The following is a 13,829-nucleotide window of genomic DNA, read 5'->3' as shown; positions in this document are numbered from 1 at the left end:
AGATGAGACCAAAATGGAATTTTTTGGTCATAATTCCGCTAACCATGTTTGGAGGAAGATGAATGATGAGTTCCACCCCAAGAACACCATCCCTACTGTGAAGCATGGGGGAGGTAGCATCATGCTTTGTGGTGTTTTTCTGCACATGGTACAGGACAACTGCACTGTATTAAGTAGAGGATGACCGCGGCCATGTATTGTGAGATTTTGGGGAACAACCTCTTTCCCTCTGTCAGAGCATTGAAGATGGGTCGTGGTTGGGTCTTTCAACATGACGATGACCTGAACCACACAGCCATGAAAACCAAGGAGTGGCTTCGTGAGAAGCATATCAAGGTTCTGGCGTGGCCTAAGCAGTCTCCAGACCTAAACCCAATAGAAAATCTTAGGAGGGAGGTGAAAATCCATGTTTCTCAGCGACAGCCCAGAAACCTGTCTAGAAAAGATCTGTGTGGAGGAGTGGGCCAAAATCCATCCTGCAGTGTGTGCAAACCTGGTGAACAACTACAGGAAATGTTTGACCTCTGTATTGTAAACAAAGGCTACTGTACCAAATATTAACATTGTTTTTCTCAGGTGCTCAAATACTCATTTGCAGCTGTAGCACACAAATAAGTTGTTAAAAAAATCATACATTGTGATTTCGGGATTTTTCTATTTAGATTATCTCTCTCACAGTGGACATGCACCTCCGATTAAAATTTCAGCCCCCTCCATGATTTCTAAGTGGGAGAACTTGCAATCTAGCAGGGTGTTCAAATACTTATTTTCGTCACCGTATCTCCGCTCTTGTTCATGAGGGCTAAAAGGATGGATCCCGAAACGACAGAAAAATGTCTGCAAGTGTCTATAGTACCGGGTGCTTATTACTGCAAGGAAAGGTACAGAGGAAGAGGTAAATGTGGCCTTGCAGTTATCTGGGTTCACCCTAGGAAATCTGGTTGATTCATAGTTTACCTGAAAATGTGTGTCCTTTTGGAGGAACTGTGTGACGCCGAAAGAGGTCTTGTTCAGCAGGGAGGGGAGGATGGATTGTAAGAGTCACAGAACAATGTCCGTAGGTAGGTTCTGGACATAAAAGTACGAGTCCGCTGGCGTAAGTGGCTTCTTGTGTGTTTGGTGTCACTTAATACAGTATGCACGTTTTAATATTATTGTCTTGCAGTATTTGTTAATTTTCCTGCCTTGCATCCATCCTCTCTCCCTCACTTCATTCCATCCTGCCTTACTACTTTTTGACATTCCTTACATTCCATTCCACTACCATTTATTTTTGATCCCTTCTGTACTCTGCCTAAATGTTACCTTCCTTTTTTCTTCTTTCCTTTCCTGTGACATTTGTTTCTTCCCGTCTTGATTCCGTCCTAGCTTCCATTCTTCCTTCATTTCTACCTTCCTTCCTTTCTTCCTTAGATGAGTTTATTTTAAAAGGGTGTAGCTCAATTCCGCCCACACTTTACGATATATAGTTTAAGACTACTATTTGTAGGAATAGTCAGTGAAGCATTGACACGCTAATAATGAGCGTCCTCTATTGGTGAACTGGCAAAGCACAAAAACAAACCCGGAAATTTGTTTTCCACGTCTTTGTTTCTTGTCGACTCTTAAAAGCGGGTACCTAGGTACTGGAAATATGAGAGGAAAAAAATTAAACATGTCTAATGAAAATAAAAATATTATTCGAACAACTGCGTAAATTATTGTCTCTTTGTATTCTCAATTAATGAACAGTTTTTCTCCCCCCGTGTATCTCGACAAAGCACGGGTACACGACGGAACAGAACATGACGCGTTTTTGGTTCTAGCAGACTTTTAAAACCGAGGACCTTAATCTCGGAAGTGATCATTTAAAAACTTCCTTGTTTAGTTTCAGTAATCTCTGTCGTTTACATTTCTGTTTAGAACGGTATTGCAGTTTACATACTACTGAATATGATTAAAGCTATATTAATATTTAATAACCATGGAAAGCCGCGGCTCATCAGATTTTATCAATATTTTGTGAGTATTACTTAGATGCGACATTGGTTTTATTTATTTATTTCTTACTAATCCCACGAAATCTGACAGTCGTGTCTTCGTTGTTTCTTCTAAGCATGTGCTGCTGTTTAATTTCATCCACTAAGGTCGGAAACACGTTTTGGTGTTAATGATGTGCTACCAAAACATGCAATATTCGTGGTTATGTCGTTTTTGTGTTTGCCTTTTCGAGTGTTCACGTTTTTTTTTTAAGCAAGATTCGGATTCAGGAGGCGCAGTGAGGATTTCATCCTTACCGTGGAACAGTGGACTCGCTTTACATCTTCAGCATGGTACTGGAGGGATCATGGTACTTCTCCCAATCGTTCTGCGTGTGTTTTTTTTTTTTTTTTTTGTGGACCTTTCTTTAAGGCTGATCAGTGGTGTCAGAGTTTGTTTCACATTGCTGATAGTAAGTCGGATTGATTTAGGTAAGTTTAGGCTCCGTAACGGCTGTTCTTTGCCACCGACTTTGTAACCTTAATGGACAGATTTTATTGGTACAACTTGGCCCTGGGGCGTTTAGGTGGTCCAGTTTGGTTGCCTTGACATTGTGTCTCAGCTTTTTGCAGATGATGCTATTTTGTTGGTTTCATTGAATTGTGATCTCTAGCTCTGACTGGATTGCTGGTCGGTATAAGACTGTGCACATCCAAATGTGTATAAATATATATTTTTTTCTTTTCAACAGAATTTTGACATCCACCTAGGTTATTGCCAAAGGTTTTCGTTCACCTGCCTTGACTCACTCCTGAACTTACTAAAAATAACATCAAAATGGTTCAGTATGACATTGTTCACCCTGTGCAGCTGTAACAGCTTCAGCTTTTCTGGGAAGGCTCTCCACAAGGTTTAGGAGGCTGTTTATGAGAATTTTTGAGAAGCGCATTTGTGAGGTCACACAGTGATGTTGGATGCGACTCCGTTTGGGCTGGTGTCACAAGATCAACAACTATCAGGATCAACTCGACAACAACATCGTCAATAAATGCCCATTGTGTGACGTTGCCCCCCACAATAGGCATCATCTCTTCAACTGTGCTCAAAAAACGACCACGCTGACAGTGGAACACCTGTGGGGTGCCCCGGCCGATGAGGCTCACTTTCTGGACCTTGATACGGAATAATGACCGCTGTACTTGGCTACAACAACAACCTTAGTTTGTGCAGTGGTGCTGAGAGGTTGGAAGAAGAAGGTGCCAAGTAGGGTTAGGGTTAACGGTTTCCACAACGTTGGGAAGATGGAATTATCCAAATCTGTTGGTCTGCTGGAGCATTCCAAGTTCCTTTCACTGGAAATTAGGGGGTCTAAAACCATCTTCTAAAAAAAACCCCAACACCACACCATCATCTCCATTCCCAAAACAATCTATACACCTTTTACAACACAGCCAGACAAGTACTGTTCTCCCGGCAAGCACCAAACCCAGACTCATCCATCACATAGCCAGATGTAGGAGTGGAATTCGTGATTCTAGAGAATGCGTCTCCATTGCTTTAGAGGCCAGGGGTGGCCTGCTTTGGACTTCTGCATCCGGATCTACATCTGAATTGTATTTGGTGATGGATGGCTTGGAACCACTTGCTCTTGCATGGAAACCCATTTCACGAAGCCCTTTGCTCACTGTTAAGTCTTGAGCTAATCTGAAGGCCACATGAAGTTTGGAGGTCTGTAGCAACTGACTCAGCAGAAAGTTGGCCACCTCTTTGCAGTGTGCGCCTCAACATCCGCTGACCTCAGGCTGACAGTTTACGTTCCTACCTCTCGTGGGTGAGTTTCTGTCATTATTATTTGTATTTAGGAGCGATGAAATGACACAACTAGATTTGTTGAAAAGGTGGCATCCTGTCAGGGTTGCACGCTAGAATTCACTGAGCTCCTAAGAAAGACCAGTTCTTTCACAAGTGTTTTTTTAAAAATAGTTTGCGTGCCTCGTTCCCTTATTTTACCATTTCACCTGTGGCCATGGAAGTGAATGGAACACCTGACGACGGTTATTTTGACAATGTAGTATATCTTGGAAAATATTCAATTTATTTCTTTATCTAACATAACTTTTTAACATTTTATGTTTTTCTCTTAATTGATTTTAGTCAATATTTTTTTCATCTCAATTCGATACAGAGTTACAATTTTAATTATTCTATACATTTGTTGTATTTTTTCACCAATTTCTCATAATTTTGGAAGTGTTTTCATTCATTAAGACCACAAAGTCCACATTTTTATTCTAAATAACATGACAATAATAATAAAGTAACCTTTTGTTTTACATTCCAACTTTATTTTTCTTGATTTTAAAACTTGTTTTTATGAAATGAAAAAAATAACTTTACACTCATCTCAATACTTTACATTTTTTGTGACATTGTATTAACAATACAAATATTACAAAAGTTCACTTTTTTCCAAATTTTTTTCAGATTTTTTTTTTTTAAACCGTAATGGATGGATACTGCCATAACTTGACAATGTTTTCATCTCAGTAATGCAATTTTATTTGTCTCATTTTTTTATAATTTTTTTCTTTCATGATTAGACATAAAACAGTGTATTGCGTTTTGTTGCAGACTGAAGACATGCAGCAGCAGATCATTCGGGAGACGTTTCATTTGGTGTCAAAGCGAGACGACAACGTCTGTAATTTCTTGGAGGGTGGAAGGCAAGTTGTCACCGCAGTCGCACCGTTAAACCGGCAGATGGAGCCAGATTAACAAAAAGTTGTGTGAAGTGAAATAAATCTTTGCTAATTGCAGAGGACTGAACAATGGTGAGACTTCCCAGCCCCCATTACAAAAAAAATTTAATAATTGGCATAGTGAATTGGTTAGAACGTTACAGTTCTGAGGACCGGGGTTCAAATCCTGACCCCGCCTGTGTGGAGTTTGCATGTTCTCCCCGTGCCTCCATTGGTTTTCTGTGGGTACTCCGGTTTCTTTTATCCCAAAAACTAAACTAAAATTAATTGGTGACTCTAAATTGCCCCTGGGTATGATTGTCAATGTACTGTGACACTGTTTTAATTTTTAATTCAACGTTAAATAGCAAGCAAATGCAAATAATGAATTTTTACCTGTTCTTATTGTCCTTTAATATTGAAATAAATGTTACAAATATATTTGTTGTGTGTTGCTACAGATATAATATGCATATAAGCATATGTAAATAAAAATATACGGATGCTCTCCCTCATACTGTAAAACAAATTCCAGATTAACCCAAAGAATAAATGCAAATTATTTTAAGGATTATCTGTTGGTTGGTTATCATTGTTTTAGAATGCGTTGAACCCTGATGGGTTAATGTCACACACTGAGAAACTATGAGCCAATTAAAAAAAGCTTCAAAACATTTTGAAGGAACGAAGCAAAACAGCGATGATGTTGGAAGCTTCGACGCCATCGACCGCATTACCCTGGTATTTTAATTCAAGCTCTGACACAGCGTTTCAAGTCACTGCGCTTCAGGAAGAATGACACAAAGCTCGGTGTCATTTGACCGTCACTAGCAAGAAGTTTTCTATTGTGCTTCACACTGTTAATTCCGAGGGGCTTTCAATGCATGGCTCTGCACAAAATGGGAAATGGGATCATGACAAATTGCCTCAGTGTGAACTGATTTCCAAGTACTATACGTAGTTCACCTTGTTCCACTTCTATTTGATTATCTAAATTGAATTCTCATTTAATTTGAATATACGTTTTTAAAGGGAAATACCCCCCAAATTTAAATCAATCAATTAATCAATCAGCCAAGCAATCAGTTGGTCCCAGTGGCCCCCACAGGATGTCCAGTTTCCGGGACACATGCCGGTGGACTGCCCCGGGTTCCTCTGTGGTACATGTCCCATCCACCGGGTTGCTCTCGGGTGGAACCATGGCCCCAATCCTGCCCTTTGATTTATTAGGTGGGGTCCTCAAAATGCTGTCAATTCATTGCATTTGTCCACAGGCTCACACCCCTTGGACTCTTTCACTGGGTGTGGGGCCACTCACTTATTTCAACAAATAACTTGTGAATACGCAAATTGCTTGTGTATCCCCTGACTTATAGACTTCTATAATTCACTTAGTCAATCTCACCACACTACTGTTTTACAGTCAGGTTCACAACCCTTGTCCCAGGTGCTTCTTCTTGTGTCCTTCCCTCAATGGGTGTAGCACTACAGCCTCATGCAACTGCCATATTAAATGCTTCATTGTTGTAGATATGTAATGATTTTCCTTTCTCATCCTGTTTACAATTAGGGCTTTGTCTTTGTTTCTCTCCTCCATCTACAAACATTGTTCTGTTTGACTGATTGACACTTAATCCCAATTGACTTCAATTGTAATACTAAGAAACCACAGAGAAATCTTAAAAACTCCCCTGTGACACAGTAAAACTGTTCCAGCAAAAAATGGATACAGTTTCTCCATTTGGCTTGACCGAAAACCTCCGCAGGCCAAAAAAAAAAAAAAAGAAAGAGGTCACACAGTTGACATTAATTACTACTTTCTTTTAGCCAAGGCTTTTGCGTCTTTTGCCAGTTCAGGGCATTACAGAAAGAGCACAAAAATATGCTAAGAGCTTGCAAAGAGGGGAATATTTTAGTGAACAGACAACGATTAGTTTTATAGGAGGAAAAAAATGCCAAAAGATGAATTTGTGAAAAGAAAACCATGATTAGAGGGGTGTTCCCTGTATTGCATAGTAAGTTTGAGGTTTCTGGTGGTCTTCCAGTCTCATCGGGGGCTCAGACTACAAGCTGATCTACCGCCACTACGCCACACTCTACTTTGTCTTCTGTGTGGACTCGTCTGAGAGTGAGCTTGGAATTCTGGACCTTATCCAGGTTACCTGACTTTCTTTTTCTTTTCTGATTCATCCGTTCGTTGTCCAGCTTTTCATTTCTAACTGAGATCTCCTTGTCTGTGAATAACTATAATTATTTTTTAAACTAGTGTCAGTCGAAACATTTGTATTCGACTGATTGTCCTAGTATGACACTTGTGTGCAGGTGTTTGTGGAAACGCTGGATAAATGCTTTGAGAATGTCTGCGAACTGGACCTCATATTCCACATGGACAAGGTAAGAGCACACAAGGAACTGGTAAACTCTCTCAAAAAGAAAACGGCAAACTAATTAGATTAGGTCTTATAAGTTTAATATTGATTATGGACGACCATGAACCTCCAGTATTTGATGCACTGCCATATTCTTTTTTTTTTTTTTTTCTTAATTACCGGTGGTATGTTCATGACTCCCCCAACTTGGAAGGTTTTGGAGTTATGAGGTGTCAATTGATTGTTTTAAACATTTCCTCATTTTTCTTTTTGTTTCAAGTCTAAATTTTAATGGTATAAACAGTAAAACACACACAAAAATAAATACAGCTACGGGAAATCATACTCCTGAGCATCTCTGGTGAGGTTGATTTAGGGGTCTAGAAATCAAATTTCAGGAGGAGCAGTGTGGTTTTTGTCTTGGCCGTGGAGCCAAGTGGTCATCTGGGCTGCCGTAGCTCTTGTTCATATCTATGAGGACAACTATTTTTAGTTGATTACACTGACATTAACCATTCATTGTCTTAAATAGATGCAAAAATTCAATAAATAACATATATACAGTAGCTAGTGCTTTTTGATGAAAATAAAATGATTTCTGGACTTCTTTTACCACGTCAGGCACAAATGCTATTAGATTTGTGACTGGATGATCGAAGTTGTGGAGGTGGAACTTCCACTTAGAAGGAATTTCCGCCTTCCACCGCGGACTTGGCAACTAGTTTTCAGCATTATCCACGGAGTAAAAAAAAAGCCCAACATTGATCTTTCCGTTAGTCCTTACCAAGACCATTTGCAAAACGAAAATAATACAAAACTAGAGAATGAACTTACTGGCTGGACCCTTACATAACACTGCACAAACGTTTTGTTTGATATATCCAATTACAGATACACACCCAACTCTTCTCACAAACATGGAATTTGCATTACACTTAGTTGTGTAGATACAGTATCCGCACAACATAACAACAAAGCCTACATTGCGAAGTTCACTCCGTGTGCACTCTCTGTGACTTGGAACGTTCATAACCTCATGGTGTTCTTTGAGTTTGCCGTTTGGTACGAGCAGAACTGATAGATTCAGTATGGCAGATATACTGATGTATCCCTGCCAATGGCCAACACATTCATTAGTAAATTTATAGAAAATGAAGGGGGCTCTCTCTCTCTGAGTAGTGCAATCTTGGGGCGCATGGTGACAGAGTCGGACTGAATTGAGACACCTTTGCCTTCCTGTCACACTTCAACTGGAATATTCTAGCACTCTACTCTATTCTGTCAAGCTACTCTTTCACCTCTGCCAAGATGGGACCTTTAAAAGAGCAGGGCGGTTGGGCGACATCTTGAGGCATTGCAGAAAGCGCACATTTGTTAGCTATTCACCTACTCATGAATGATGAATCGTGAATACCTGGGGGTTCACTGCAGTGTACTTGGTTGTTTAATTTCCCACTGGATAGGTGAATCGTGAATACCTGGGGTTTCACTGCAGTGTACTTGGTTGTTTAATTTCCCACTGGATATGTGAGAAGTCACTTCAGGGACCCAGGTATTTGGCTAGTTCAGGCCATATCAAGGATCGCTCGTGATTGAATTTTCTTAGTAGGAAGCGGTCGTGATGTTGTGAGGTTTGGCGTATTCTAAAATATTTCCCTGGTACAATGAAAACCAGGGAAAGTGAAATAAGAACGAGATTTCCCACGTGTCACATAACGCCATACATTTTTATGGATGTAGAAAATATGTTGTACTTCTTTGCACTCAAATGGGATGGTACTGTATACAGTACTGACAAAATGTTCGGAGAACAGCGAATCCTCATTTTTCACAGGAGTGTGGGACTCAGCCCTTCTACAAATAGCGAAAAACCACAACTGATGTCCCCTTTGAAAAGGTTTATATTGTACTGTAATAGCAGAAACTAGCAAAGGACTACTTTTGTCCAAATGAAGCTCCTCAACCCCCCTTCAGCAATCTCTTGGCCCCAAGATGCTACTAGATGTTGCCAAAGCAATAAATACTGTTCCTGCTTTGGCTTGAGCACAAAAACACAGAATAGATGAGTTTTTCAACATAGGGTCCCCTCCAAAATGTCCAAATAGGGGAATTTAATGATCCCAAACTGCCAGTGTGCAGGGGTTGAGTCTATAGATTTTTAGTGAATAGAAAGCTGTCTAAAAAGTATTAAACAGTTGATCATATGCCAATGTTCATCCAAAATTTCACTTGAAAGCTAACCATCCGAATATCCCGAACTTTTTGTGACTACTGCATCTGGTGAAGAAACGTTACCAGACATGTGATTCCAATTAAAGTGACTAAACTGTGTTTGCTGTGTCAAATATTGGCAGCAGTTGTTGGCTTCTTCCTGTTTCCTCACCACAAACCAATGTGTTGTCACGCTTGGTTCTCCTCCCACCCTCTGCCGCAGGTCCACTACATCCTGCAAGAAGTGGTAATGGGTGGCATGGTCCTGGAGACCAACATGAACGAGATCGTGGCTCAAGTGGAGCTTCAGAACCGTATGGAAAAGTCAGAGGTCAGATTACTCGCTCACACACAAAGTAATATATTGATGAAAAAGTCTTGAAATGTTGATAAACCTCGACAAAGTGTTTGATCTGCATTTTGAATTCAGTGCTAGCGTGATAAAATAGAAGCTATTAGATGGTACCAGATATAAAATATACATACAGTAATGTGCAAGAAAAGCACAGGTTTCTTTCATTCATTCATTTCCCTCTGCTATCAAATGTGCTGACTTAACATAGTTCCGAAAAAGCATGGAATAGCATATTGACTAATGTAGTTAAACATTTAGAGGGATACAGCCAGATAGATGATTGATGGCTGATTTAATGGCTAGATGAAGGTTAGACAGACATACAGTATAGGCAAACGGATTGAAAATCAGATTAATAGCGCGATCGACTGATTCATTAACAGATGGATAAACTGGTAGATGGATGTTGTTGTTAGGCATACAGACAGGCAGATAAATAGACAGATTGAGATAGAAAGAGATGAATTTATGAGAGAATAGAGAGACACTTAACCCGATGTACAGATATAGCTAGATGGATGGGTGGATGGATGGCTGGATGGATGGATGAATGGATGCATAGACAGATCTATAGACTTACACTTCGACCAGCTTCATTGCACATGAGGCTGGAGCAATTCTACAAAATGTTTTGGTTAAAGTCTTGTGATTGTAAAGTATTACTACAAAAAGGACACTGAAATTATCTTTAAGAAAGGCATATTCATATTAAGAGAATATTCTGTCCAGGGCGGTCTCTCCGCGGCACCCGCTCGTGCCGTCTCCGCCGTGAAGAACATGAACCTGCCCGAGATCCCGCGCAACATCAATATTGGAGACATCAACATCAAAGTACCCAGCCTCTCCCCTTTCTGAGTACGGCTCTGCAGGGAACGGGTGGGATCCAGTGCCCCCTCCTTGCTCATACACAGAAAACTTGAACTCTCCCAACCACAACGGCATTCGTGACTTAGCATTCTGGCTGCTCGAGTATGCGGGACAGAAGCTGGGAATCGTTTTTGTGTTGTTGTTTTATTTCCGACCTACTGTTCTTGTTCAACTTGCACAATATTGTCAATGTGTGTTCCATGAAGTGGTAGTTGGCAACCTATGGCAAGGGGACCATATTTCTTGCAACACGCATTATAAAAACAGCTGGGTTATTTGAATTTCGTGTGTTATGGCGAGTTACCAAATGTTGCTTCCATGTATGCCCCAACACTGAACATCACAATTCTAATTCCTTCGAATTTAGTGCCATTTTCGTCTGAATCTTCCCAAATTTCCTGGGATGCTGGCAAAAACTCCCACTCATTATCGTGAGGATAATTTTCATGGCTCAAATGTTTGAGCAATCATACAAAATCTCAAGAACAAGTTTGATGGCCATAAATGTCCCCAAAACGACTAAACTTAAATCAGTAGATTTCCTCAGAGTTTTTTTGTGGGCCTACTCAGGACATGATTGGATAAAACCTCAGAAGAACTGTGATTAAAAAAGTCTGAAGCCACATTGGCTGCCTGTCGAATGTGGCTGGTTCTGTTTGGCGTTTATGTGGGCACATTTTGTAGTGTCTAGTTCGTCAAAGTATGCGCCCCTCACAATGACTATTTCAAACCAAAATTGACATCTGCATTGAATTTTGGGATGTTGGAGCTGTCTTTATTTCTGATTTTCTAGAGGGTGCTAAAGAATAAGTTTCTTGAGTGCACTTTTCCATAAATTTCATATGGCCCTTTGCAAGGAAAATAGTTGACACAAAGCATCAGATTGATGTGTATATTTCTGTGGGTTAAATATTTTATGACTTGGCTGACAAGCATATTTTCCTTCCTCAGCTCGATGCTCATCACTGGTCTCGATTTCGAGATTCCCCAAACTGTACGTTTCCAACCTGGAGCGTAACACGATCCCTTTGGCTCCCGTACAGCCTAGAATGATTTTTCTTCCATTCGAATACCCAAATGGCTGCCTCTCCTCGACGGACTGTCGTCACGATCCATTGCTTCTGCTATTTTGCGTGAATATTAATCTCGTTGACATATGCGTGGGTTCAAGAGTCACATGATTGCCCCCTCAGCCCCTTCTCAGTACAGTGGGGAACACAACGGGAGAGGCCTCCAAAGTGTACAATAACAACAATAATCACCTTTTTGATTAGCCAAGTTTGTTTTTTTCCAATAGTCTATTTCAGTGGTTGTTAAGTTTTCCGAGGGCCACATCAGGCCTAGGTACACAGATGCACGGATAGTTTTAATAACAAATATCGTTCAACTTCCCAAAAGTACATTTATTGGCATTACACCATTTCCGCTCAATTCTGCACCTCAAACGTTTGGCAGAATTCACTCCCCCAAAGTCAGATCCACTTTCAACATGACATTAAGGAGGCATGTTCATCATAAGTGGACTCACGAAAAAAGACTTGAGTCATGGCTGAAATGACGAGAAGTTAGCCATTTCATTTTTAAGTCCCCACAAAACTACCACAAAGTAATTAGAGAAAAATTCCCCTCACAAAGCCAGTTTCACTTTGAGCCTATTTCACTAGCGTGAACACTCGCTGGCAACATGACAGCTACTCAAATCTCCGGTGGGTGCAGCGGCATGTCCGTGACATCTGCAGGAGTCTTTTGGAGACTAGATGTGTCACCAAGAAGTTTCAGGGAAATTGAACAACCTTTGGGCACCTCCACTATTTTCTCACTACTGAGAAAAACCTCAATGTAACAAAACTGCAATCAATCGTCACCAAATTCCATGTGGATATCTATACTTATGGCCACTTAAACCTCTGAAAATATCAGAATGATCGCCTCAGTATTTTGGATTTCAGCATTGACTGGCTTCTCGATCAGTGACCTAAGTTTTTGACATATATAATGAGTAGACCCTTGAAAATGTCTCAATAGTTTGTGACCAAAAAGACATGAGAATTCTGCCATTCTGGTTTGAAGCCTCCCAAAATTTGGGGTACATTAAGCCCATAAAGCCAGTGTGACTTTGGATGAAAACATTTGAAAGAATTCAGTAGCCCCAAAATAAGTCTTCATAATCATTCCTCCAAATACATAGGAAGTCTCCATTTTGGTTTTTAAGCCGCTATTTTAATTTCATTTTGGCCTTTGAGAGAGCTTAAAAGCTTGTGTTTTTCTATAGATATTGTCAGATTGCTAGCTAAAATAAAAAAAAAAGCAGCCAGGGCTAGTTCCACCATATGACAAGAAATTTTGTGGCCACATCAACAAAGTAGACCCACAAAAAAGGCTTAAGAACCCTTTCCTGGAAACGGTCACATGAAGTCTGCTATTTTATTTAATAGTGGCCTTTTTAGGTCCGATGCTAAGTGGATGCATTTCCTGGTGAGATTATTCAAAATCAGTAAAATTCCACCTATTTTTTACCACAAATACTAAAGTGATATTTAATGATATGGTGCAAAACATTTTTACAAGATGACTGAATTTAACTCCACATTGGCTGCTTCTATCCAAAATGCTGGACCTTCAGTGTCTTTTGGGGCTTGGATTGTTAAGGCTATTTTACAGGTTGGTAAGATCAACTTGGGGTGCTTCAAATTGAAATGGCAAACTTCCTGTGTCTTGTTGTAGGCATGAGTTATTATTTTTTGTGACGTCTACTCTTGACGCACAAGTCTACCAAATTTCACATTCGTAATTGACCGACTTAAGGGTCTGATTTTAGAAATAGTTTGGTTCACTGTCCAATGTCATTTTTTTGTGAGGGCTCTCATCAAAATGGTAGACTTACTGTGTTTTTAAGGCATTCTTGAGACTCATGACAAGTCTTCCAAATTTTATCCTGCTCATTTACCGTAATTTCCGGCCTACAGAGCCCACCGGATTATAAGACTCCCCCAGTACATTTGTAAAGGAAATACAATTTGGTACATTCATAAGCCGCACCTGTGTAGAAGCCTCAAGTGCCCACATTGAAGCATGAGATGTTTACAAAGAAAGATGGTACACAGAAAGAGTTTTCAAAATTTTAATACCTTACTTTGCATAACATAGCAACAATACGGTAGCATGAACAGGGCTGGTTTAAAAAAAAAAAAAAAAAACAGCCGAGGCAGCTACAAAGTAGCAATACTTAGCACAGGACTAACAGAGCCAGTTAAAAAAAAAACATACCTAAATCACTGAGACGCGGCAGTAACACAGCAGCAACACGATAGTGCAGTGCTAACAGGGACG

General features: G+C 40.2%; 1 protein-coding gene across 1 annotated transcript; it reads left to right on the top strand.

The window, feature by feature from the left end:
* Positions 1–1,815: 1,815 nt before the first annotated feature.
* Positions 1,816–13,740, top strand: ap3s2 (adaptor related protein complex 3 subunit sigma 2). Its single transcript, XM_061814773.1, has 6 exons — positions 1,816–2,001; positions 4,591–4,682; positions 6,743–6,854; positions 7,020–7,091; positions 9,501–9,608; positions 10,362–13,740. Exons 1-6 carry the CDS (start codon positions 1,933–1,935, stop codon positions 10,485–10,487), a joined length of 579 nt encoding a protein of 192 aa, XP_061670757.1. The 5' UTR covers positions 1,816–1,932; the 3' UTR covers positions 10,488–13,740.
* The last annotated feature ends 89 nt before the right edge of the window (positions 13,741–13,829 follow it).

Source organism: Syngnathoides biaculeatus, chromosome 3 (assembly GCF_019802595.1).
Source record: "Syngnathoides biaculeatus isolate LvHL_M chromosome 3, ASM1980259v1, whole genome shotgun sequence".
Taxonomy (NCBI): Eukaryota; Metazoa; Chordata; class Actinopteri; order Syngnathiformes; family Syngnathidae; genus Syngnathoides; species Syngnathoides biaculeatus.
The sequence above is the reverse complement of the archived record's forward strand: the minus strand, read 5'-3'. Positions and strand labels throughout refer to the sequence as shown.

Bases quoted from the DNA above. Each gene is read 5' to 3' on its own strand.
- ap3s2 (XM_061814773.1), top strand. From the start codon at position 1,933: ATGATTAAAGCTATATTAATATTTAATAACCATGGAAAGCCGCGGCTC. The intron at 6,855-7,019 runs GTTACCTGACTT...ACTTGTGTGCAG, and splicing joins GAATTCTGGACCTTATCCAG to GTGTTTGTGGAAACGCTGGA. The intron at 7,092-9,500 runs GTAAGAGCACAC...CCTCTGCCGCAG, and splicing joins TCATATTCCACATGGACAAG to GTCCACTACATCCTGCAAGA.